This window comes from Oncorhynchus gorbuscha, linkage group LG16, assembly GCF_021184085.1.
Source record: "Oncorhynchus gorbuscha isolate QuinsamMale2020 ecotype Even-year linkage group LG16, OgorEven_v1.0, whole genome shotgun sequence".
Classification (NCBI taxonomy): Eukaryota; Metazoa; Chordata; class Actinopteri; order Salmoniformes; family Salmonidae; genus Oncorhynchus; species Oncorhynchus gorbuscha.
Genome location: NC_060188.1, coordinates 75783856 through 75811701, shown reverse-complemented (window position 1 = coordinate 75811701; position 27846 = coordinate 75783856). Strand labels below are relative to the sequence as shown.

At 43.2% G+C, this 27846-nt stretch overlaps 1 protein-coding gene across 1 annotated transcript; it reads left to right on the top strand.

Moving 5' to 3' along the window:
* Nucleotides 1–7341: 7341 nt before the first annotated feature.
* Nucleotides 7342–27655, top strand: LOC123999968 (fibrosin-1-like protein). The gene is made up of 7 exons (XM_046306027.1): nt 7342–8556; nt 21175–21381; nt 23490–23582; nt 23711–23737; nt 24787–24816; nt 25965–26013; nt 27287–27655. The coding sequence occupies exons 1-7, from the start codon at nt 8206–8208 to the stop codon at nt 27397–27399; spliced, it is 870 nt and encodes a 289-aa protein (XP_046161983.1). The 5' UTR covers nt 7342–8205; the 3' UTR covers nt 27400–27655.
* The last annotated feature ends 191 nt before the right edge of the window (nt 27656–27846 follow it).

The window sequence follows — 27846 nt, the reverse complement described above, 5'->3', positions numbered from 1 at the left end:
TACTGGAGTGTGATTTTATTACTGGAGTGTGATTTTATTACTGGAGTGTGATTTTATTACTGGAGTGTGATTTTATTACTGGAGTGTGCTTTTATTGCTTTCACATTGCATTGGCATCTGGGAATGACAACAAGAAAAGGAGACCATCGGTTGATTTAAAAAAACGTATATGTAAAAGACCATAAACAGTTAGCATCACCATTGCATCAAATTCAATAGAAGGATGGAAATAAGAGTACAAGGGAGCAAATTGACATTAAAAGCCCAGTGCAGTCAAAAAAAGTGATTTTCTGCATTGTAAAATAATAGTGAAGACATATGGAATCATGTAGTAACCAAAAAAGTTCAATCAATAAATCAATCAAATGTATTTATAAAGCCCGTTTTACATCAGCCGATGTCACAAAGTGCTGTATAGAAACCCAGCCTAAAACCCCAAACAAGCAATGTAGATCTAGATGCACGTTGGCTAGGAAACACTCCCTAGAATGGCCATAACCTAGGAAGAAACCTAGACAGGAACCAGGCTCTGAGGGGTGGCCAGTCCTCTTCTGGCCGTGCCGGGTGGAGATTATAACAGAACATGGCCAAGATGCTCAAATGTTCATAAATGACCTGCAAGGTCAGATAATAATAATCACAGTGGTTGTAGAGGGTGCAACAGGTCAGCACCTCAGGAGTAAATGTCAGTTGGCTTTTCCATAGCCAATCACTCAGAGTTAGAGACAGCAGGTGCGGTAGAGAGAGAGTCCAAAACAGCAGGTCCGGGACAAGGTAGCACGTCCAGTGAACAGGTCAGGGTTCCATAGCCGCAGGCAGAACAGTTGAAACTGGAGCAGCAGCATGACCAGGTGGACTGGGGACAACAAGGAGTCATCAGGCCAGGTAGTCCTGAGGCATGGTCCTAGGGCATAGGTCCTCTGAGAGGAAGAGAGAAAGAGAGGGAGCATACTAAAATTCACACATGACACCGGATGAGACAGGAGAAATACTCCAGATATAACAGACTGAACCTATCCCTCCGACACATAAACTACTGCAGCATAAAAACTGGAGGCTGAGACAGGAAGGGTCTCGAGACACTGTGGCCCTGTCCGACAATACCCCTGTGACAGGGCCAAACAGGCAGGATTATAACCCCACCCACTTTGCCAAAGCACAGCCCCCACACCACTAGAGGGATATCTTCAACCACCAACCTACTACCCTGACACCAGCCGAGTATAGCCCATGAAGATCTCCCCCACGGCACAAACCCCAGGGAGGCACCAATCTTGACAGGAAGACCACGTCAGTGACTCAACCCACTCAAGTGACGCACCCCTCCATGGAAGAGCACCAGTAAGCCAGTGACTCAGCCCCTGTAATAGGGTTTGAGGCATAAAATCCCAGTGGAGACAAGGGAACCGGCAAGGCAGAGACAGCAAGGGCGGTTCGTCGCTACAGAGCCTTTCCGTTCTCCTTCACACCCCTGTGCCAGGCTACACTCAATCATAGGACCTACTGAAGTGATGAGTCTTCAATAAAGACTTAAAGTTTGAGACCGAGTCTGCGTCTCTCACATGGATGGGCAGACCATTCCATAAAAATGGAGCGCTATAGTAGAAAGCCCTACTGCCAACTGTTTGCTTAGAAATTCTAGGGACAGTAAGGTGGCCTGCATCTTGTGACCATAGTGTACGTGTAGGTATGTAGAGCAGGACCAAATCAGAAAGATGGATAGGAGAAAGCCCATGTAATGCTTTGTAGGTCAGCAGTAAAACGTTGAAATCAGCCCTAGCCTTAACAGGAAGCCAGTGTAGAGAGGCTAGCACTGGAGTAATATGATCACATTTTTTCTAGCAGCTGTGTTTCTGTACTAACTGAAGTTCATTTAGTGCAATCTGGTAGCATTGCAGTAGTCTAATCTAGAAGTGACAAAAGCATGGATATATTTTTCTGCATCATTTTTCCAAGTTTCTGATTTTTCCAATGTTATGAAGATGGAAAAAAACTGTCCTTGAAACATTCTTGATATGTTGGTCAAAAGAGAGATCAGGCTCCAGAGTAACGACAAGATCCTTCACAGTTTTATTTGAGATGAATGTACAACCATCAAGATTAATTGTCAGATTCAACAGAAGATCTCTTTGTTTCTTGGGACCTAGAACTAGCATCTCTCTTTTGTCCGAGTTTAAAAGTTTTAAAAAATCTGCCATCCACGTCCTTCTGTCTGAAACGCAGGCTTCCAGGGAGAGCAATTTTGGGGATTCACCATGTTTCATCGAAATGTACAGCTGTGTATCGTCCACATAGCAGTGAAAGTTAACATTATGTTTCTGAATGACATCACCAAGAGTATATAGTGAAAACAATAGTGGTTATATTTGTCAGAAGATAAACCATCCACAGAGACCAACTGATATCTTTCCGACAGAAAAGATCTAAACCAGGCCAGAACTTAAACAAATCAAAATATATTTTAGATTTTAGATTCTTTAAAGTAGCCATCCTTTGCCTTGATGACAGCTTTGCACACCCTTGACATTCTCTCAACCAGCTTCACCTAGAATGCTTTTCCAACAGGAGTTCCCACATATGCTGAGCACTTGTTGGCTGCTTTTCCTTAACTCTGCGGTCCAACTCATCCCAAACCATCTCAATTGTATTTAGGTTGGGTGATTGTGGAGGCCAGGTCATATGATGCAGCACTCCATCACTCTCCTTCATGGTCAAATAGCCCTTACTCAGCCTGGAGGTGTGTTGGGTCATTGACCTGTTGAAAAACAAATGATAGTCCCAGTCCAACTAATATATGCGTATCACTGCATAATGCTGTGGGGACCATGCTGGTTAAGTGTGCATTGAATTCTAAATAAATCACTGACAGTGTCACCAGCAAAGCACCCCCACACCATCACACCTCCTCCTTCATGCTTCACGCTGGGAACCACACATGCGGAGGTCATCCGTTCCACTACTCTGCGTCTCACAAAGACACGCCGGTTGGAACCAAAAATCTCAAATTTGGACTCATCACACCAAAGGACAGATTTCCACCAGTCTAATGTCCATTGCTCTATTTCTTGGCCCAAGCAAGTCTCTTCTTATTATTGGTGTCCTTTAGTAGTGGTTTCTTTGCAGCAACTCAACCATGAAGGTCTGATTCACGCTGTCACCTCTGAACAGTTGATGTTAAGATGTGTCTTTTACTTGAACTCTGTGAAGCATTTATTTGAGCTGTAATCTAAGGTGCAGTTAACTATAATGAACTTGTCCTCTGCAGCAGATGTAACTATGGGTCTTCCTTTCCTGTGGCGGTCATCATTAAAGCCAGTTTCATCATAGCGCGGGATGGTTTTTGCGACTGCACATGAAGAAATTTGAACGTTCTTGACATTTTCTGGATTGACTGACCGTCATGTCTTAAAGTAATGATGGAATGTCATTTCTCTTTTCTTATTTGAGGTGTACTTCCCATAATATGTACTTGGCCTTTTACCAAATAGGGCTATCTTCTGTATACCACCCCTACCTTGTAGAATTGACTCAAATGCACTAAGAAGGAAAGAAATTCTGCAAATGAACTTTTACCAAGGCACACCTGTACATTGAAATGCATTCTAGGTGACTACCTCATGAAGCTGGTTGAGAGAATGCCAAGAGAGTGTAAAGTTGTCGTCAAGGCAAAGGGTGGCTACATTGAAGAATCTTACTACATGATTCCATATGTGTTATTTCATAGTTTGATGTCTTCACTATTGTTCTACAATGTAGAACATTTTAAAAATAAAGAACAATCCTGGAATGAGTAGGTGTCCAAATGTTTCACTGATACTGTATATTTCCACACTATGGGTTTTGGAATAATAATGTGTAATTGTGAAAATGAGGATAATGCCCTTTTAGTGTAAGAGCTGTTTGAAAAGACAGCCTGACAATTCTGCCTGTTTTGGTGAGATCGAGTTTTGGCCTGACTGGTGACATCACCAGGCAGTAAATTAGTTAATAGGCCAATAAGAAAGAGAGTTACAAACCTCTGCCAATTACAGCTAGTTTTCAGTTTTCCCCGCTCAGACCACTCCCAGACAGTCCTAGCAAAACTCTTGCTTGAGAAATGGCTCTTTGCTAAGAAGCTATTTTTGTTTTTTTTTCTGACCATTTTAATTGAAAATAATCACAGTAAGGTACTTAACGGTTTCCCAGAAATGATTTGATATTTAGATCAAAATAGCTGCATTGGGCCCTTAATAGGTATTGAATGGACTCCTGGTGCCCTGGGGACGTTAGAACCTACTGTTCCAGAACATACATGTCTCATTTATCAATGCTCTCGAGCAGCCTAGTGGTGCACTCAACTTACAGGACCTTTCTAAATGGAGCACTTCATCAGGGAAAACCCACAGAATCTGTCAATGCAGGGCTCCGGGCAGCCGAGCGGAAATGGAGGAAAACTCGCCTCCCTGCGGACCTGGCATCCTTTCACTCCCTCCTCTCTACATTTTCCTCCTCTGTCTCTGCTGCTAAAGCCACTTTCTACCACTCTAAATTCCAAGCATCTGCCTCTAACCCTAGGAAGCTCTTTGCCACCTTCTCCTCCCTCCTGAATCCTCCTCCCCCTCCCCCCCTCCTCCCTCTCTGCAGATGACTTCGTCAACCATTTTGAAAAGAAGGTCGACGACATCCGATCCTCGTTTGCTAAGTCAAACGACACCGCTGGTTCTGCTCACACTGCCCTACCCTGTGCTCTGACCTCTTTCTCCCCTCTCTCTCCAGATGAAATCTCGCGTCTTGTGACGGCCGGCCGCCCAACAACCTGCCCGCTTGACCCTATCCCCTCCGCTCTTCTCCAGACCATTTCCGGAGACCTTCTCCCTTACCTCACCTAGCTCATCAACTTATCCCTGACTGCTGGCTACGTCCCTTTCCGTCTTCAAGAGAGCGAGAGTTGCACCCCTTCTGAAAAAACCTACACTCGATCCCTCCGATGTCAAAAACTACAGACCAGTATCCCTTCTTTCTTTTCTCTCCAAAACTCTTGAACGTGCCGTCCTTGGCCAGCTCTCCCGCTATCTCTCTCTGAATGACCTTCTTGATCCAAATCAGTCAGGTTTCAAGACTAGTCATTCAACTGAGACTGCTCTCCTCTGTATCACGGAGGCGCTCCGCACTGCTAAAGCTAACTCTCTCTCCTCTGCTCTCATCCTTCTAGATCTATCGGCTGCCTTCGATACCGTGAACCATCAGATCCTCCTCTCCACCCTCTCCGAGTTGGGCATCTCCGGCGCGGCCCACGCTTGGATTGCGTCCTACCTGACAGGTCGCTCCTACCAGGTGGCGCGGCGAGAATCTGTCTCCTCACCACGCGCTCTCACCACTGGTGTCCCCCAGGGCTCTGTTCTAGGCCCTCTCCTATTCTCGCTATACACCAAGTCACTTGGCTCTGTCATAACCTCACATGGTCTCTCCTATCATTGCTATGCAGACGATACACAATTAATCTTCTCCTTTCCCCCTTCTGATGACCAGGTGGCGAATCGCATCTCTGCATGTCTGGCAGACATATCAGTGTGGATGACGGATCACCACCTCAAGCTGAACCTCGGCAAGACGGAGCTGCTCTTCCTCCCGGGGAAGGACTGCCCGTTCCATGATCTCGCCATCACGGTTGACAACTCCATTGTGTCCTCCTCCCAGAGCGCTAGGAACCTTGGCGTGATCCTGGACAACACCCTGTCGTTCTCAACTAACATCAAGGCGGTGGCCCGTTCCTGTAGGTTCATGCTCTACAACATCCGCAGAGTACGACCCTGCCTCACACAGGAAGCGGCGCAGGTCCTAATCCAGGCACTTGTCATCTCCCGTCTGGATTACTGCAACTCGCTGTTGGCTGGGCTCCCTGCCTGTGCCATTAAACCCCTACAACTCATCCAGAACGCCGCAGCCCGTCTGGTGTTCAACCTTCCCAAGTTCTCTCACGTCACCCCGCTCCTCCGCTCTCTCCACTGGCTTCCAGTTGAAGCTCGCATCCGCTACAAGACCATGGTGCTTGCCTATGGAGCTGTGAGGGGAACGGCACCTCAGTACCTCCAGGCTCTGATCAGGCCCTACACCCAAACAAGGGCACTGCGTTCATCCACCTCTGGCCTGCTCTCCTCCCTACCACTGAGGAAGTACAGCTCCCGCTCAGCCCAGTCAAAACTGTTCGCTGCTCTGGCCCCCCAATGGTGGAACAAACTCCCTCACGACGCCAGGACAGCGGAGTCAATCACCACCTTCCGGAGACACCTGAAACCCCACCTCTTTAAGGAATACCTAGGATAGGATAAGTAATCCCTCTCACCCCCCCTTTAAGATTTAGATGCACTATTGTAAAGTGACTGTTCCACTGGATGTCATAAGGTGAATGCACCAATTTGTAAGTCGCTCTGGATAAGAGCGTCTGCTAAATGACTTAAATGTAAATGTTAAATGTACTAGAGACCTAAGTCACTTGGGAATGTAGTAACTATTGCACTATACTATACAAATACAAATATATATCACTATACAAATATTGGAAATCAAAAAGGTTTACTTACACTCAGAGTTTGAAGGACGTTATGTGATAATAGAGCATCGTGTAGAACTGCAATCATAAAGCTGTTATCTGATCAACTTTGTTCAGAAAGAGGACAACCAAGAGGATGATGAGAGCATATCCATGCTTCATGCATCTTTAGCATTCTGCTAACGTTCCTATGGGAGTGATGCAAACCACAATAAAGGCTGGATGTTACTGATAATGGCGACCTGGGGAAGCTTTTCTACTATTTCCTATTCCTAAGGCAATTGTAGCAGGACACTTTGAACACTACTTTCCAGTGAATATTGTACTGTAGGTCCTACAGCTATGGGGGGTTGATTTGTTTTCTTGGCACAGGAATACCAAGCATGCTTGTGTATTAGGATTAAGTCTACATCATATAAAGAATATTAATTTAACACTGCCTTTTAACACACACCTTAGGCTCAATTTTTCCTATTAGCAATAGGATATTATGCAACATCAATAATGCATATAGAAAAACAGTTTTGTTTGCATTTATTCGTAACGAATTATGAAATATATGATTCACATTTCCTCAAAACCCATTGTTCCACCATCATGAACTAATTTTTCCAAGAATCAATCTGTATGCTATTCTCAGCATAGGCTATACTCAGTTGTAATAACCTGGTAGTCATGATAACTTCTATGTAATACTGTATCAAGAACAGAACAAACTTTTTTTAAGCAGTTAATATGGTAGAAGTAGAATTCCATTACTCATCTCCTCCCGTCAGTGTCAAGTCGATGATCATTTCAGACACTTCCGTGCAGAGGTGGCGGAAATACGTCAATTGTTCAGGGTATTGGGATTTACTCTAGACTACAAACGAAAATGCAATGTAGAGCGAAGTGGGGAGTGGGCTTTAAATCTAACGTGTCTCTTTAACACCATTTACCCAACGATTTACTCAAGCTCAACGGGACATTCGAACCAAGGAACCAATCATATCAACTAAGGAACCACTGAAAGAAGAATTCGAGGCTGGATCTATTATGAAGACCGAACCAGGATAAAGGCGAATCGTTTTCTGGCTGAGGTTTGGTCACTTTGGCGTGAAGATTGACAAGCTTTAAACAAATAGCCTGCGCATGGATGGTTTTATCTGTCAATGGATGGACAATTATTCACTTCACGGAATTGATTGCGTTGTGTGGATTATTAATGTGGGATCTCGTTTGCATTTCAAACCCCATAAGTAACAATCAATCGGGCAATCAACATTAAAAAGAGGAGTTATTTGGGCTATTTATATTTTAATTGGATTAACTGGATCCGTCTAGCCAAGCACAACCGTTTTGGGGGGAGGTTATGGCAGTGGATTGACCATGGATTGGGCGGTGATGGAAGTAGAAGAACCGTAGGATATGATACAGCGTCATAGCTTTGTCTGGCAGCTAGCGCTGTAGCAGCCAGACAACAATTGTAACAAAGTTGCAGAACAAGTCAATATTATTGTCTTGGTGATGCCATTAGAAGGGCAGCCGCTGTTCGCATTCTAATCGAAACCATCCTTCGAAAATGTTCTTGTCTGTTTTTGTTATTGTTGGATAGATGATTCTCTCAGATCGTTGTCTGAATTGTTTATTTGATTTGTAAAACAAAGCAAGGGCTCTTCTGCGCACTGTTACTTTCCATGGACATAGAACACATTTCTCACTGTCTTGTGGTATTCGCCTCGTCTCGGAGTTATAAAATGGACGGGAAAATAAAGCGCAGCCGGAGGTCCAGATCTCAACGAGACCGCGTGCGGAGAAGGGATGCGATTGACAGGAATGATCAAAACCGGAGTCCATCATCTGGCACCGACCGGGGGCAAAGTCCGTTCAGAAAAAAGGCCCTGTGTAATTATGGAAAAATGACCAACTTGCATTATGTCCGACCCCCGCGTCCCTCTCGGAGAAAGAGACGGAGGTCAGTGTCTCAGGAGGAAGACATTATTGATGGCTTTGCCATAGCCAGCTTTATCAATCTGGAATCTTTAGAGGTAAGAACGTAGGGCTATGTGTGTGTGTGTGTGTGTGTGTGTGTGTGTGTGTGTGTGTGTGTGTGTGTGTGTGTGTGTGTGTGTGTGTGTGTGTGTGTGTGTGTGTGTGTGTGTGTGTGTGTGTGTGTGTGTGTGTGTGTGTATTTATGTGTGTGTGTGTGTGTGTATATATATATATATATATTGACACATGTTTGTTTATTTGGACATGATTCATAAGTAAATAAGTCTCTTAAATCACCATGTGTGGGCCTCATGGCTCATGGTCTCTGACAGGGTCATGTGCAGTTTACCCAGTTTTCTCCATTGTGAGTTAATTTGCAATTCTTGTGTAAAGATGAATAATAACCATTGTAACAATGTGTTGGCTATCTACACTGTAATTACCTACCTGCCTATGTAACAAGGTTTTAGGGAACTTGGATATTGCTGTAAACATACTGGTTTGCAAGGTCAATATGCTGTGAGGGTGACAGCTGATGATATGCTGTTAGGTTACTGTTGATTTATCCCAACTTCAACCATTATGATGCTATGAGGTGTCACTCAGTCCATGTGTTTCTATAACTCAGACTCACTTTCATTCCAGCAGATGTGTTTCTGGAATACAGATCATTATGGATGTACACTGGCTGGTTTGGTCAATGTCATGATAATTGCTAGTGTTTTTCAGAGAAAAACCAGTTGATTTTGAATATGTTCTGATTTGCTGGTTGTACACACATGGAAAACCAAAAAACTCTAGGCCTACGCTTGACCCATTATAAAGGAAGCTGCTCTCTTGCTCTTAAAAGCTCCCAGGTGCAGTATTCATCAGCTGGTTTTAGTTTTAGTGTGCTCCCTCCTGCCTCACGGCATGTCCACACACAGGGACATGTGTTTTGAAAATAGATGCAAAAGAAGCAATAATAAAAGCATCAGAGGCTTCTATGTTCAAGCAAACCAAGTGTGTGGAATGATTGAAAATGACCTTTTCTCTCAGTGCTTTCCGCCAGATGGTGACTACCAGTAAACATGATTAATGGTACTTAAGTGACACTGTGTAAAAGTCAAACTGGCAGTAAAAAGTCAGAGCTGACTCAAAGTAAATGGTGCATATGTACCAGACAGAAGACTCATTATCATTATGATACTGTCTGAATCCTGTTATGACATTCACATCCTAGAAAGAGAAACCTATTGTTATACCAAATGTCACGGGGCGAAAAAAAACAAAACATAACACAATACAATCAGCTCTCATTGATGGTGATGACGATCATTATCTATTACCGTCAGCCCTTGCTTCTCGGAGTTGTATACTCAAGGATTTGCTTTGCTACGTGACTACACTAGAGCGTGCCAGTAGAGGAAATGAATGTAGAAAGAATGGAGTTTGGTATAGATGCCGGAAATTAGGTCTGAGGTTAAAAGAAGTTTAGGTCTTATACATTTTGTTTTATGAGATAATATCAATCAGTTAAAAGTACCTTTATGAATGATGAAGGCTTTATGTGCTCTATGTGCTTGTTCCTCTGTGTCCAAATCACTAAACACTTCAAATGGTCCAAACACACACACACAGTCGTGAAGAAGGCGCGACAGTGTTTATTCTCCCTCGGGAGGTTGAAAAGGTTTGGCATGGGCCCTCAAATCCTGAAAAGGTTCTACAGCTGTACCACTGAGAGCATATTGACTGGTTGTATCACTGCTTGGTATGGCAATAGCACCGCCCTTGATCGCATGGCGCTACAGAGGGTTGTGCGGACAGCCCAGTACATCACTGGGACCGAGCCACCTGCCATCCAGGACCTCTATATCAGGCGGTGTGAAAAGAAGGCCCAAAAATCATCAAAGACCCCAACCACCCAAGCCATAGACTATTTTCTGTGCGGCGCACAGCAAGAAGTACCGGTGCATCAAGTCTGACACCAACCAGCTCTTGAACACCTTCTAACCCCAAGCAATACGACTGATAAATAGCGAACAAAATAGCTACACGGACCGAGTTTACCTTGTATCTTTATTGACCTTTTATTTCAGTATTTGCACTGTTGCCTAGCCCCCTTATCCCTATACATATCTACCTATAAAACAACCTCATTCATTTCCCTGTGGTGGCAAACGAGCCATGGCAGAGTTAGTGCGTACAAACAGATGCCATTGCTATTACACTCACACTGTAGTGTAGTCACTGTAGCCATGATGGACCAGCTTACCATACATGAATCACTGTAGAAACAGCTGCTGCATACAGCTGTTGCATATTGCCAACATGATTCCCACAACATTCTGGATGAGGATGACTGTAGACTTATGACTCCAGCTCAAAATGACCCTGACCTGGATTGTAATAGAGGTGGCTTACATAATTGTATAATGATTGTTGCAGTGAGTGAGTGCTGTAAACCTAGACAGTGTAACTCACCAGGGAGGGATTCTTGGATGTGCTGGCCCACTGTATGTTTGTTTGACTTCATTAGCTCTGTAACCAGCGTGTCTGGCTTGTCATTAGTCTAGCTTTATGTATGAATGGGTGACGCCTGCAGAAGCTCTACCCTTTAAACTGTAAAACGTTTCTTTGTCACACAGTCTGTTCCCTTTAATAAGGCATGCTTCTCTTCTCTAGCTCTGCTAATAGAGCGACTCTCTCCCCACTCACCCACTTTTATGATGATTGAGCTTCTAGGATTTCCACCAGATAGAATTTCATTAATACTAAATCTAGGATTAGTCATTTATAGTGTGAGCTGTCAGACTGTTACAAGTTTTTAATATCCTACTGCATTAAAGCCCCACGTAGACATTTTGACACCCTATTTGCGTAAATAGAAAGATATGTTTGATGTTCTCTCAGAGTCCGTCCGTCTGGTCAGGTGTGTACTTTACTGTACACCCCAGAGGTGATGTCCTCTTAAGTAGCTGTTTGATAAGCACTACCAGTGTGTCAAAGGCTAAAGGTTCATTTAATAGGCTGCAACAGGTGAGAAACACTGTCACAGAGCATTCTACGCCCATAGCTCTAAGTTCATTTAAAAAAATGTTGATTTTGCTGTATTCAAGATTACGGCTCAACTTGTACAGGCAGTGGCACAGTGGTCTAATTTTCTCAAGAAGCATATAATTGAAATGTTACAGCTGTTGATAGGTAAGTGCTTCTTTATGACAGCCATGGCCCTGCTGCATAGTTAATGTGCGCCAGCCTCCCAGTCCTCCGGCCCAGCTCTTCAGGCAGTCAAGGAGGGAGAAAGGCTGCTGCTCGACAGCTCCTTGTCTCTTTGTGGTGTTTGTCGGTCTGTTTGGATAACACTCTTTAAAAGCTTGTGTGGACAAGATTGAGGAAGTGATTAGCTTTCAGGGGCCCGACAAGGCTTTTTAAACAAGTAGGTGTCACTTGTCTGTGTATGTGAAAGTGTTCACTTGGAGCTGATAACAGGCTGTGCTTTTGCTTTCATCCCTTTTTTCAAGTAGAATCAATGTTCAATGTTCTAGTTCTAGGAACACTGAAATGACCTCTCTTTGGCCATATTCAGTGTGCCTGAATGTGCACTCATTGACATACCCTCTATGTTATCTGGCCTGCCATCCCCCTAGTCTCCACAACAGCTAGCCTCTTATGTCCAAGGATTACCTTCTCCTCTCTTAAGCATGGTGGTAGCACAATGACTTCATTCAGCCAGCTGAACGTTTCATGTTTTACCCCTGTTCACTGCAGTTCCACATAATGGGAAAACTCACAGTTGTAAAAGTGAATGCGTGTGCGTAAGACAGAAAACAGGCTGGCTCGGACTCAGACTCTTCCTGCCATAAAACCTCTTTCCTAGCCTTTGTTCTGCTGCTTGTCCGCTTCTGCTGTAAATAAACCACCAGTCGCCCTAAACAGCCTGGAAATGACATGGAACAACATAGTGTCTGTCTGTTGCAGTGTGCTGACAGACAGAGAGGCAGCAAGTTTTATTTAGAAAGTGAATATGTAGAACAGGGCTGGCCCCAGGCATATCTTTTTTATATATATAAAAAATAGGAACTCAATCGGGATCTCAACTTACGGTTGAGTTTAATAATAGTATACACCAAGTGCAATTTTGAAATCAGCAGTTTTTCTGTTGTTATGTCAGTCACTGACAGTCACTCAATTAGACATGTCAACTACCAATGTTTTGATTCAGCTAAACTTATAGTAATCATGGCCGAATACCAACCCTGGCACATAGCGCACGTGCCCAGGGGCCCTGACCTCCCGGGAGCCCCCATTGTTTTTGTTAGTCATTCTCACTCAGATATTATATTAACATGGTATAAGTAACGGCAAACTTTGTAGAATTGTTTGTTGTATATTGCTACATCTTCTCTCCGCCTCATGGCCATATGTAGAATGTATGCACACATGACTGTAAGTCGCTTTGGATAAAAGCGTCTGCTAAATGGCATATATTATATTATTATTATTATATTAAAATGTGTAGAATTGACAAAAACTTCCATTAAAAAACCTGCAGCATTTTCTCTATGCCCCATGGCACAATATGTAGAAGTGCAGGAAATTAGCTTTAAAACAGCAAAATGTCTCTCCACCAAATGGCAAAATGAGTCGAATTGTATGAAATTTGTTATACAGTTTTTACATTTTCTCTCCACCCCATGGCAAAATGTGTAGAATTGCAGGAAATTAAATGAAACATTTTCGCACCGCCGTCAAAAGGGAGGCCACTAAAATGTTTTGCCGCAAGGTGGGGGGCTCCCGAACCAAATCTCACTAAGGGGCCCCAAAAGGCTAGGTCCGGCCCTGATGTAGACTTTGCTGCTACTTACTGCATGACCTCAATCCACTGGCTAAATAATGACTGTTGGCCCCATTTTGTGGATAGATACTATTTAGCCCTGATAAGTAGGGCTATCTGCTGAATATGGTACAGTTCCAAATGTAGTTTAGTTCCAATTCAGGGGCATTGCAAACAACACTCTTTTGTTTTACACTGTCTTTCTATCTCTGTCCTTCTGTTTTTGGCCTCCCCTTTGTGTCTGTTGGATGTTGAGCTCTACTGCTTTGTCGTTAGGTTAGGGTTCCACTACAATGCCCATAGCTGAGGAGATTATCCCAGTATAATGTCTGGAGGCCACTGTGAATAGGCTCTCTGAGGAAAAGGCCTGATTAGTTACTGATGGTGTGTAATCTAATTGTCTTAGTACCTGGCAGGCGAAGAGAGCAGAGGCATTATATATATATATATATATATATGCCATTTAGAGCAGAGTCATGTGTGCATTAGGGTCCCGGGGAAGCTAAGCTGCTCTACCAACTGAGCTACAGAAGGACCATTAGTCAAGCTACTATATACAGCTGTCAAGGATAGCATGTTTTATTACATGTCCTTTTTACCCAAATATACACTGAGTGTACAAAACATTAGGAACACCTTCCTAATTTTGAGTTTCGCCCCTTTTGCCCTAAGAACAGCCTCAGTGTGTCGGGGGATGGACTGCAAGGTGTCAGCCTTACAGTTCTTGGCACACTCGTACCAGTCCCCCTTGCACCTACTACTATGCCCTGTTCAAAGGCACTTAGATATTTTGTCTTGCCCACTCACCCTCTGAATGGCACACATACACAATCCATGTCTCAGTTGTCTCAAGGCTTAAAAGTCCTTCTTTAACCCGTCTCCTCCCCTTCATCTACACTGATTGAAGTGGATTTGTGACATCAGTAGGGATCATAGCTTTCACCTGGATTCACCTGGTCAATCTACATTATGTCATGGAAAGAGCTGTTCCTAATGTTTTGTACACTCTGTGTATGTTGTTGCCCAGATTTACCCTCTACCACAGTAGCATGTGATAAGTACTTTGAGGTAAGATATGAAAACACATTTTTCTCAATAATCTTGTCTGAAGAGTGAGTGTAATGAGGCTCACAAGAATTCCTGATGTTATGTCGTTGCCTAGATCAGCTTTTGTCAGCTGAACATCTAGTCAAGCTTCTGATCATAATCACTTGTCAGACTGTCTCCATCTCATTTTCCTGGGCTGCCAGTGTAAATAACATATTGAGTTGATGAACAGTAAGTCAGACAGGATTCTGATAACGAATGATATTGACCGATTTAGCGTACCTCACTCTTATGAATGGCAACATCAGTCTATAAAATCAGTGAGTGTCCTTGAATGGGTCTATACTAGGATGAAGAGTTGTAGCTGTGCTGTACTACACAGAGAAAGAGAAGCTCCACGATAAAATCACTAATCGCTTCACACAAGTATGTGGGGAATTTCTTCCTCTGAGAATGGAACACAGCAGCTGTCCAGGGACTGTAGATAGTCTAGATACTGTGCTATGTGGACAGAATGTACTGTAGTGTTTACAAATGAATCTAGGTGATAATAAACTGGATCCATTTCAGCCCCCTCGTCTTTATCATTACTGTAGGTTGAGACAAGAAAAGTGACATTTATGTTCTATTACAATTTCATAATGTTTATATTTTTGGCCACCAGTACCTCCTTTAAATATGTTTGACATTTATGTGACAAAGTACACATTTAGACTTGTACAGCAGAGCCATGGCAGTGTGAATTTATTCATGACTTAAGTCCATTACTGGTAAATAGATTGCCCGACTCCCATAATTCAGTGGCAGGACCTGCTGTGACCTCAGGCTGTTGGACAGGCAGAACCTGTCGTGGGAATAGAGTGTTAAGTGTCTAATTACCTCTACCACTTATTTGTGTGTCACACACATTGTGGGAAATGACACGCCAACTCCATTTCAGCATTCAAATAATCCAGTCATTATGAACCTATTGTATCTGCAACCTCTCTACAGAAGTCAGGGCCATTTAAAGTTAATCATGTACCAGAAGATGGTGGCCTATAGTTGCTTGTGATCGAACAGTTCAGAATGACAGAAAGAGGTCTAGCTGGGCATGGATGGAGTGCTTGATCTATGGATAGGCTGTTTGCAGTATTATCTCTGTCGTGGTCAGGAGGATAAAGACATAAATAATCATGCATATCAATTCAGATTATCTACAGCCATGATTGTATCTCCTCGTGCCTCTATAGGACTTACGCTGTTTAACAGCTAAGCAGCACCTGTGTTATCTGACCTGTAGCTTTACACACAGCTTAGGAATCCATCATGTACTGTATCTAATGGAGCAACGCCCATGAACATCAGATCTGATGGGTCCACATTCATACACTGTAGTGCTTTAATACATGAACATCAGATCTGATGGGTCCACATTCATACACTGTAGTGCTTTAATACATGAACATCAGAGCTCACATTCATACACTGTAGTGCTTTAATACATGAACATCAGATCTGATGGGTCCACATTCATACACTGTAGTGCTTTAATACATGAACATCAGATCTGATGGGTCCACATTCATACACTGTAGTGCTTTAATACATGAACATCAGATCTGATGGGTCCACATTCATACACTGTAGTGCTTTAATACATGAACATCAGATCTGATGGGTCCACATTCATACACTGTAGTGCTTTAATACATGAACATCAGATCTGATGGGTCCACATTCATACACTGTAGTGCTTTAATACATGAACATAGGAAGGAATAGAATTCACTATAACCGATCTATTACTCTAATAAAGGCATGTTAGCCAATGCTATTGACTTTATACAATTAACTGACTGACTCTATGTTGTAACCCTGCATGTGTTGCACCTTTGCAGAGCAGTTAATGGAGGCTGAAGCAGCACTTATTGTGCCATTAGCTGATTGTATGCCCTTTGCACTGTCTTCCCGCAGACACAAATTGGATTTGAATAGCTTACCATCCCCCCTTGTTTCTCTGGCCTCTTGTATGTCATGTCCTTTGTGGAACATTTGCAGGCCATACCCAGGGCATGTTCAGGTGCCTAGTGAGAGCTCATATGTAACGTCTGACTGCAGAGGCTGTGGAACATGAGCTGTTAATAGCTTGATTCTCATGAACTCTGTTAATTGAGGATAGACTGTGTTATAACATCTTACTGCTATATTCACTGGTGGCTTCATAGATGGTGAGAGGGAATGGATGGAGGTACAGCTGTGATAGTGGAACTAGATGAGAGCCTTCCATCCACTGAATCCTTTGTAAGCCACTGGACTTTACCTGGGATTTAGATCCAGTGTTCTTTCTCAAAGCCATTCACACCCCAAACCCTAACCTGCATTTAGCTGGATTCACCCTATTGTATTCAGTGTAGCTGGCAAAACGTATCTACCCCAGATTATTTTCACCCACACTCTCTCATCCTCCCCTTGTTTGGTATTTGGTTTTTGGATATTTCGCTCTCCCTCCTTTCTCCCCCTATCCCCCTGCCTCTCCACAGATGTGTACACCTGATGCTAATTCAGAGTCAAGCTAACAGTGATTGTTTTTATCAGAGTCTTGGTAACAGTCCAGGGAGCTGGAGAAACAGAATAAGACATCATTTACCTCACGCCGTTAGTCTTTCAGCAGAATGAATATTAATATCACTATGGCAATGGTTCTGGAGATTAGCTCAAGGTAGGACTTTACACTTGTACCATTAGATCAGTTGTTTTCATGGATAGCTGAAGCTGCAGACAGGGGGGACGCTCAGCGGGGAATGCTCACAGTTCACACTTGATGATTAGTTCATTTCCATTGAACAATAATACCTAAAAAGCCACCAGCGTAGGGGTTAATTTTAGGGGTTAATTTATTGCATTGCTCCATACAAAAAAAATATATATATATTTAACCTTTATTTAACCAGGTAGGTAAGTTGAGAACAAGTTGTCATTTACAACTGTGACCCGGCCAAGATAAAGCAAATCATGGAATAAACAAACATACAGTCAATAACACAATAACACAATAGAAAAGTCTATATACAGTGTGTGCAAATGAGGTAAGATAAGGGAGGTAAGGCAATAAATAGGCCATTGTTGTAACGGCGCTCTTCGTTTGTCGAAAAAGAGTCGGACCGAAATGCAGCGTGGTGGTTACTCATGTCTTTAATGAAACAATCGCGATACATGAAATAACTGATACAAATACAAAACAACAAAACGGAACGTGAAACCTAATTACAGCCTATCTGGTGGAACTACACAGAGACAGGAACAATCACCCACGAAATACAAAGTGAAACCCAGGCTACCTAAATACGGTTCCCCATCAGAGACAACAAGAATCACCTGACTCTGATTTAGAACCGCCTCAGGCAGCCAAGCCTATACTAGACACACCCCTAATCAACCACAATCCCAATGCCTACAAAACCTCCAATACGACAATACAATAACCCCATGTCACACCCTGGCCTGAACAAATAATTAAAGAAAACACAAAATACTAAGACCAAGGCGTGACAGAACCCCCCCCCCCCCCCCCCCCCTAAGGTGCGGATTCCCGGACGCACCTCAAAACCATAGGGAGGGTCCGGGTGGCGTCTGTCCATGGTGGCGGTTCCGGCTCGGGACGTGGACCCCACTCCATTAATGTCCTAGTTCCTCCCCTTCGCGTCCTGGGATAATCCACCCTCGCCGCCGACCATGGCCTAATAGTCCTCACCCAGAACCCCACTGAACTGAGGAGCAGCTTGTGACTGAGGGGCAGCCCGGAACTGAGGGGAAGCCCAGTACTGAGAGAAAGCCCAGTACTGAGAGGAAGCCCAGTACTGAGAGGAAGCCCAGTACTGAGATGAAGCTCAGGTAGGTAGCCGGCTCCGGTAGATCCTGGCTGGCTGGCGGATCTGGAAGAGACTGGTTGACTGGCAGATCTGGAAGAGAGTGGTTGACTGGCAGATCTGGAAGAATCTGGTTGACTGGCAGATCTAGAAGATCATGGCTGACTGGCGGATCTAGCTGCTCTATGCATTCTGCATTCTGCATTCTGCTCATTCTCTTATAGCCCTTTTCGCACTGCTCCAGCGAATCCCAGGCGGGCTCTGGCACTCTCTCTGGGTCGACCGCCCACCTGTCTATTTCTTCCCACGTCGTATACTCCAAGTTTCTGCTGTCCATAACGTCCTCCCTTCACAGCTCCTGCTGCCTGTTACCACGCCACTCGGTCCGTGTGTGGTGGGTGATTCTGTAACGGGCGTTCTTCGTTTGTCGAAAGAGAGTCGGACCGAAATGCAGCGTGGTGGTTACTCATGTCTTTAATGAAACAATCGCGATACATGAAATAACTGATACAAAACGGAACGTGAAACCTAATTACAGCCTATCTGGTGAAACTACACAGAGACAGGAACAATCACCCACGAAATACAAAGTGAAACCCAGGCTACCTAAATACGGTCCCCATCAGAGACAACAAGATTCACCTGACTCTGATTGAGAACCACCACAGGCAGCCAAGCCTATACTAGACACACCCCTAATCAACCACAATCCCAATGCCTACAAAAACCCCAATACGACAATACAATAACCCCATGTCACACCCTGGCCTGAACAAATAATTAAAGAAAACACAAAATACTAAGACCAAGGCGTGACAATTGTGGCAAAATAATTACAATGTATCAATTAAACACTGGAGTGATAGATATGCAGAAGATGAATGTGCAAGTAGAGATACTGGGGTGCAAAGGAGCAAAAAAATAAACAACAGTATGGGGATGAGGTAGTTGGATGGGCTATTTACAGATGGGCTATGTACAGGTGCTCTGACAGCTTGTGCTTAAAGATAGTGAGGGAGATATGAGTCTCCAGCTTCAGTGATTTTTGCAATTAGTTCCAGTCATTTGCAGCAGAGAACTGGAAGGAGAGGCGGCCAAAGGAGGAATTGGCTTTGGGGGTGACCAGTGAAATATTCCTGCTGGAGGGCGTGCTACGGGTGGGTGCTGCTATGGTGACCAGTGAGCTGAGATAAGGCGGGGCTTTACCTAGCAAAGACTTATAGATGACCTGGAGCCAGTGGGTTTGGTGACAAATATGAAGCGAGGGCCAGCCATACTGGTCGCAGTGGTGGGTAGTATATGGGGCTTTGGTGACAAAACGGATGGCACTGTGATAGACTGCATCCAATTTGCTGAGTAGAGTGTTGGATGATAGACTGCGATGTATTTTGTAAATGACATCGCAGAAATCAAGGATCGGTAGGATAGTCAGTTTTACGAGGGTATGTTAGGGAGCATTGTTGAATGATGCTCTGTTGCGAAATAGGAAGCCGATTCTAGATTTAATTTTGGATTGGAGATGCTTAATGTGAGTCTGGAAGGAGAGTTTACAGTCTAGCCAGATACCTAGGTATTTGTAGTTGTCCACATATTCTAAGAACCGTCCAGAGTAGTGATGCTGGACGGGCGGGCAAGTGCGGGCAGCGATCGGTTGAAGAGCATGCATTTAGTTTTACTTGCATTTAAGAGCAGTTGGAGACCACGGAAGGAGAGTTGTATGGCATTGAAGCTCGTCTGGAGGTTTGTTAACACAGTGTACAAAGAAGGGCCAGAAGTATACAGAATGGTGTTGTCTGCGTAGAGGTGGATCAGAGAATCACGCACAGCAAGAGCGACATCATTGATGTATACAGAATAATAGACATTTGTGTCTTAGATTACCTGTAACTGATTTTTGTTTGTGTTTATTGCATGCCTCCACTGTGCTTGATGACATGTGTATCAACACCAATGGTAAACCCCCCGCAGGTCACTGGTGTTATTCCGGGCACAGGGCATTTAGCTCAGACTGCCAGACCCCACATCCACAGCCTGACAATGGGCAGCAGCTGGCCGCCCACATTCTAGTCTCACAGGCCTGCCTCATAGGATATGAAAGCCTGCTCTCATATACTAGACATAACATAGTGAACATAAATCTGGGACACTTACATTTGGTGTGGTTACATAAGACAGATGGTTACTTTAAGGCAAAAAACAAAAGTATGGTGGTTAGTCGTGGGTGGAAGGGTGGGCGTATAGCACGTACGTCTAGCAACCTAAAGGTTGCGAGTTTGAATTTTATCATCGACAACTGTATCATTTTAGCTAACTTTTCAACTACCTACTACTTTTGAGCTACTTTGCAACTACTTAGCATGCTAGCTAACCCTTCCCCTAACCTTAACCCTTTAACCTTACTCCTAAACTTAACCCTAACCCTAACCCCTAGCCTATCTAACATTAGCCAGCTGGCTAACATTAGCCACCTAGCCACCTACTGTAGCTAGAATTCATTAACATATTATACGTTTCGCAAGTTCGTAACATATAATATGATTTGCAAATACGTAACATATTGTATATTTTGCAAATCATAATGTATAATACAAATAGTAATTCTTAACATGTCATACAAAATGTGTAATGGAAATCCACAAATTAATACATACCATACAAAACTTAACATATAATACTAAATGGAGTGTTGCGGATTTACGTACAACATAATACGAAATGCTCTGAGACCAGGTTGGATATGACCTCAATACACAGAGCCATGCCCAGAAGCATCATGAGTATGGTTTTATTTCCATTTTTTTTGTCTTTGAGATTGGTTTTTATTGAATTCTTAGAGGTTTCAGCAAGGATTCCCTTGCCGCCTTGTCATATTGACTCATTCTAAGCATTATCATCACCACACCGAGGTCTCTTTCTTTCTGTGCTGTAGATATTAAGCCTCTTTTGTGTTTGTTCTTTCGTAGGTGGCTCTGAGGAAGACCTCAAAGAGCCGGAGGTTGCAGGAGGGTAAGGAGAAGTGGGAGAGCCAGATGCTGAAGAAACAAAAGGCTCCTGAAAGGGCTGAGATCCATGTGAATATATTCACTGACAATGGAGCTGACTTTGAACATGACCAGTATGGAGAGAAGGAGCAGGGGAAGGTGAAAAACAACTCAAAGAAGAACAAGCAGGTAGCCTATGGATCTGTGGTATTAACCTTCATTATATTTCGAATGAATATGCTCGACTACAAACCAAAACCTGTCTACCTGGTAATGTGTGTGTCCACATGTGTAAAGGTTTTGCCCAGTGAAGTAATGAGGTCTTACAGTTGAGGTATTATTTTTGGTTGTTTGTGTAGCTTAGAATCTAGGCTTGTTTATTTTGAGTTCTTTCTTTCTGTTGCAAGTCATCCACTTTCAATCCCACAGTTCTATTTTTCTAATGGTGATCCTGTTTCAATCAGTTGTAAACAAACTGTCTTCATTATTAGGTGTTCATTGTTGGCACCAGCCAGTCAATGAACTCTATCAGGTTAATTCCCGAAGCTTCCCATCCTGGTCTAGTAATAGCCTTGCACAAGCCTGTCTGTTGTGCATGAAGTCAGGAGGGAGTCACACAGGAAACGAGGGCCAATAAAGAGCTATGATGAGATAAGGTGCTTTGTGAAGAGCTTCCTCCTCAGCCCAGGATGTGTCTGTGTTTGTAACAGAGAGCACACCAGGTACACACACACACTTAGGCTCGCTTCCATATCAGTCTCTGGCCTAGCCAATTCCCCTACCCTTATCTCTGTGTATAGACCAGATACTATTTGTTGTAAGGTATCGCCTTGTAAGGTATCGCCTAGATGGCCCCTGGCTTGTGGATGTTTCCTCTACTGAACAGTATGCAAAACAGTATGTTGGATAGTAGCCTCCTTTGCAATAGAGGAGAGATCTATGATCATGTTTGTTTCAAAGAGTCCTTTGTTCCTTGAATTGATTGTTTATCTAAGCACATTGTAAGTAGATGGAATCTACTTTACGAAATGGATGAAACCTACGCACACTTGATTCAATCAAAAGCAGTTCAATTGTGTCATTGAAGAAACGTCTAAGGTGTTCTCTAGAAAGTAGAGGGACTTAAGATAACATCATCTCTTCTGTTTTACCTCATCACCAGAAAGATAGTGTATTTTACTGCAGCTCATTGCACATTGACACAGCACACTGGCTGTGCCAAATCAAGGCAGGACTTTTGCTGAAGGATGCTATTTTGACATATTCGCAACCACTGTGAAACATCATCTATGCTATTTAAATAAATCGGTTTCACACGAACACCCACACACAGAAATAGACAGTGTCCTGGGCTGGACTGTCAAAGCAGGGAAGTGTAGCAGCCAGCAGAACACTACAGGAACGGGCTGAATGCTACAGTAGCAGTAGCTTTAAACCAGGGCTGCCCAACCCTCTTCCTGGAGATCTACCGTCATGTGGGTTTTCAGCCCAACCCTAATTTAACACACCTGGTTCTACTTATTAGCTGCTCAACAAGACCTTAACTAACTGAATCAGATATTCTAAATTAGGTTTGGACTGAAAACCTACAGGACAGTAGATCTCCAGGAAGAGGGTTGGGCAGCCCTGCTTTAAACCATCAAACCTCAGCTCAATACCACATTATTATACTGTTCCTGTGTCATCATCACCACGTGCTAAGTTTTCAGTCAATATCATTTCTGTCTTGTTTTGTCCAGAAACAATTTGTTCTTTCCTGAATAAATGTTTGAATATGCATTATGCTTCATGGATCTGTCATTTAAGGTTTCCATTGCAACACAATTTTGTGTGTGTGTGTGTGTGTGTGTGTGTGTGTGTGTGTGTGTGTGTGTGTGTGTGTGTGTGTGTGTGTGTGTGTGTGTGTGTGTGTGTGTGTGTGTGTGTGTGTGTGTGTGTGTGTGTGTGTGTGTGTGTGTGTGTGTGCGTGCGCCCATTTATGCATGCGCTGTGTACCTGCACCCATGTTGCCGTCGGCTCTCAGATGGGCCAGAGCATGGCCTAGTGCTAATTGCCCATCACGGGCAGTCAATGAGTCTGGGCATCAACTCTGCTTGTTTTAAATCAGGTTAACTGTGTCATTGAAATGGATGTCCTCACTGACGTGTAATCACTCACTGGTGTCTGTAATACTATAGTGCCCTCTGGTGGTCCAGATTCTATTCTGGGCTGATAAATGTACTGTCTAACAATTCAATGTAATATAGATAACCATGGACTTAAAGAACGGAAGATAATTAGTCTATCATGTCCCTCAGGTGAAGGGGCTTCTAGGAAGGCAAGACAGAGCTGAAGTCACCAAAACACAGGGCACACCTCAGAGAAGCAACTCCAAAGGACACCATAGTGAGGTATGAGCAGTGTTGTCTGGATAAAGACATGTTTGTGTGCAACAACATCCTATTGAGTGATTACAGAAGGCCTTTATCAGAATCTATCATAAGCCCTTGCTCATTAACATTATCCTTCCTTTCCACAGAGTTCATTCTCTGGTCGGGGATATTCGGTGAGTGACTTCAATTCTTTCTGACAGAATTAATATCCAGGATCTGCCTATAGTCATTCTCAGAGTATGAGGGCAAAACCGGGTCAGTGATTATCTTTACCATTTTGAGAACAAGAACAGTCTGTGACAAAATTTCTCAAAAGCTAACAGGCTGATATTTAGTAATGTAGCTAAACAGGTGTCATGTCAACATGGATTAGTGAATCTGAGTAACCTTGACATGTTGACAGTGAGCAGGGCTTGAGTCATTAGGGGAGTGAGGCAGAGAGACACGTGTTGTCAGTGGTTTCAGTATAAATTGACTGGCTGATACAGTAGCTCACAGTTGTGCTGCTGTGTCGTCTGGCATGATGAATACCTTAGAGCAGACAGATCAGTTCACACAGCAGTTAAACACATGTCTGTCACTAGGAACGAGGTAACAGACATAATGTATAATAATATCCTCTCTCTCTCTCTTGATTTGTAAACACTGTTTTTGTGATATTACTACTAGACATAACCACAGTTTTTAGTCCTAATCTAACCAGGATTATTAGTTGATCTCAATGGATCTCAATGTTTCTTTATGCATTATTTGTAAATACAGCACATATTTATCAAGATTTCATTGAACATACTAAATTAAATGATTGGAGTCAAGTTTCTTAATCCACAATCTTGTTTTCATGGAATAGGATATTGTAATGAAAGCTTAGTTAATGAAGATAAATACTGCTGTGGATGCTTACTGTAAACACCCATCAGTCACTCATATGACTTCTGCCTCTAGTCTTGCGGTGTCCTCTGCTGTTCTCTCCCTGCCAATAGAGTAGGAGTAAACACGGCAGTGTCACTCAAAACACAGGTCATGACCTTGAATCAAGGTATCCTTATAATCTCTAGACAAATAATAACACGTTTTGTTCCTGTGGGTAATATTGATATGACTGTGGAGGCAGATAGCAGAAATGTGAACAACTCACTTCCAGTTTGAGTGTTTGTGATTGATGAAGGTGTTGATACATTCTCATGAATTAATGCAGTGTTTTACATCCTTTCTCTCGCAGTGTGACAGTGAGAGTGACATCGATGACAAGGCAAGATAAACATTCTCACTTTTCACAACTGATATCACTGATAATAATGTATCAGTGCTCTACTATTCTGTCATTCAGCCATGTGTAACAGCTTCTGTTCCTCTCCTCACCCCGACCTGGGCTTCAACCAGAAATCCTCTGCACATCGACAACAGTAACCCTGAAGCATCGTTACCTATCGCTCCACAAAAGCCTCGTCCCTTGTAGAGCAATGGAAACAACTACTTCAAGGTCTCAGAGCGAGCGACGTCACCGATTGAAACGCTACTAGCGCGCACCGCTTACTAGCTAGCCATTTCACACCGGTTACACATGTATTCCCATCTGCACGGTCAGCTGGCCAGGCTTTATTGTACTGAGAGGAAGGGGGTCCTCCAAATGCCAGGCAGGGTTGTGATGGGAGTCAGGTCTTTTGGCTGACCTTTTTATTTACATCAGGGCAGCGTAAACATGGCTGATTAGTCTAATTTGTGTGTGCGCGTCTGCGTGTGTGCGCGTATGTGTGTGTCCTTTGCTGCCTGTTATTAGTCAGTTATTAATCAGAAACATACGGTTGGTAATGTAATTTATTGATTGTAATAAGATACTCACTAACTTAATTTGTCTCATCCACTTTCTAATTAGTTTTTCACAAGGTAAATGTCATGGACATTTCTGTATATTTCTAGTGTGTGAGTGCTCTTACAGGGAAGATATGACTGATTACATGAATTACCTCTTAATATGTAATCTATGTTGAGATGCTTTTTACTATCCTGTCAAAAACATACTTGCATTGAGCTGTCACGTAATACATACAATTATTCAAGAATGGTTTCGATTGAATCTCATTCAGTTTCATTTCGAAACGTTCCCTCGTGTCATTGGACTGGGTTCACCAAGATGTATGTCTCACCTTTTGTCCCTCTGTTTTCATTTACATTCATTGGAAACTTGAACACACCCCCTTGAGTGACGAAGTGCACATCAAGTCTGGGAGTGGAACAAGAGCCAGTATACAGAACAGTCCTTTTGATAGAGAGCTGATAAAGATGGAAAAGCAACCAATTCTCTGGACAGTTCCACAACCGGCACCTTCAGAATCCTAATTTAGCTTCTAGCTAGGCTAACATATTTGTTATCTCCTTTCTTTTCTCATTCTAACTCAGGTTTCAGGGATTGTGTCTGATAAACTCTTCACACTAAGGAAAACTACTGGTAAGAATATTTCCTCTGGATTCTGGGGTATTCAGCGTGTATGCTTTTGACTCTCTGTCCTCCTTTAGCTGTTGCTATTTACAGAATAGATATGTGTCTCTCTTAGTGACAAGATTTTGACATGCCTTTTATGGCATTCCATTTCTGTTCACTCGAATAAGGGAATAATCCTCTTTAAAGCCACACAGTGGTCAAGTTGTTGGCAAAGTGTTATGACCTTTGTCATTTTAGGATCCTCACACACTTGCTCTTAATTACACAATGTGGGTATAATGTTACTCTACTCTGTGGAAAGTCTCTGCTCTAGAGGGATTTATTATATTTAAAGTAAAACCGAATAATGATGCAATGTTTTGTCAGATATATTTGTGCAATTGAGTTGAGTGATTTGAAATAGTTGGTAAATGTTTTCTACAAAACATTTTAGCTATGAATTGGATTGAACCTCTACTCCCAGTGGCTTAGATGCTTTGTTGGGGCTAGGAACGGGTTAGTCACACTTCATGCTCAATGAGACTATTGGCTCAAGCAATTTTGTAATCTACTGCAATGTTCCCTATTATCATCCTTACCATCGCCATCAATTCCATATTGTGATCTAACTATAGCTGAAATTCACAAGAGGTTGGTGGCACCTTAATTGGGGAGAACGGGATGCGTTAATGACTGGAATTAGTGGAATGGTATCAAATACATCAAACACAAGGTTTCTAGGTGTTTGATGCCATTCCATTTTCTCCGTTCCGGCCATTATTATGAGCCTCCCCTCTGCAGCCTCCTGTGCTGAAATTCAACAATGAAATACAATTTTCACCCAAAAGAATGGCGCTGAAACCAACATGACTGAATGGTATTGTTCCCATTCAGCAATCTTTACCCGACTGAGGTATTTGGCCGTATAGGGGCAGCTTGATAGATTGTGTTCCCTTCAAAACCCACCATTTCTCAAACTAAAACTCATGTGGCCTGTAAAAGCCAAGAGGAGACGCACATCCAAGGTCAGGCAGCATAAAACCTGCTCTAATCCCACTGGCTGGCTGGCGGTGAGAACCTTTTAGAGCTGAGCTAGGGGTTTAATATGTCTTGTGTGAACGTGATTAGGAGCTCCCCATTTAACTCTCACTACCTCCAAGCTGCTTGTGGTGGGTTTTAGACAGGGCATTTGTTGTTTGCTTTGGGGGTCTCTTCAATCTCCCAATAAGCCGTCTGGAGTTCAGCCTATTGAACGTTATGATTACAATTAATGGTAAACACACCACTCGTCTCTCCACAGGGCCCTCAGCTCTTGTCAGAGCTCAAAGACTGCAGGGAATAGAGACTAAGGTTGTGTTTGGTGCTGGGAAAATAGGCCGTTTGTTGAATTTAATGATCATTTTCTGGCAGTGAATGGAAGATCTATTGGTGCGACTAACAAATTGTAAGCACTTTGTAGTATGAACATGCAAATTTTTCCAAGACACACTGGCTGTTACGAAGCTGCTAGTTGTTGCCTCATTGTTGTTTCTAGATGTAGGCCTAGTACAGAAGAGATTAGAAGCTATTCACCTCTGACTGAAGGTTGTTTCAGCTAAGTATGGACACATCAACATCAGTATTTATCTGAAGTGGGAAAGAACATTAAATGACTAAGTTTTGTCAAACTGTGGTTGATAGCCTATGTTCTCTGGTTGCTAATAGACATAGGTGTTGACCAGAAGGATGAAGCGAAGGTGTGCAGCTCTGCCAGAGTGTCAGGTCTACAACGCAGCCAAGAGCAGAGCAGCGACACGCCCCTCGATCTGCCCGCTGCCAGCCCCGCCCCTGGCGCTCTGCCCGATGCCAGCCCTGTCCCTG

Coding starts and splice junctions, on each gene's coding strand:
- LOC123999968 (XM_046306027.1), top strand. CDS start 8,206: ATGGACATAGAACACATTTCTCACTGTCTTGTGGTATTCGCCTCGTCT. Junction 8,557..21,174: donor TCAATCTGGAATCTTTAGAG/GTAAGAACGTAG, acceptor GTTCTTTCGTAG/GTGGCTCTGAGGAAGACCTC. Junction 24,817..25,964: donor AGAGTGACATCGATGACAAG/GCAAGATAAACA, acceptor ATTCTAACTCAG/GTTTCAGGGATTGTGTCTGA.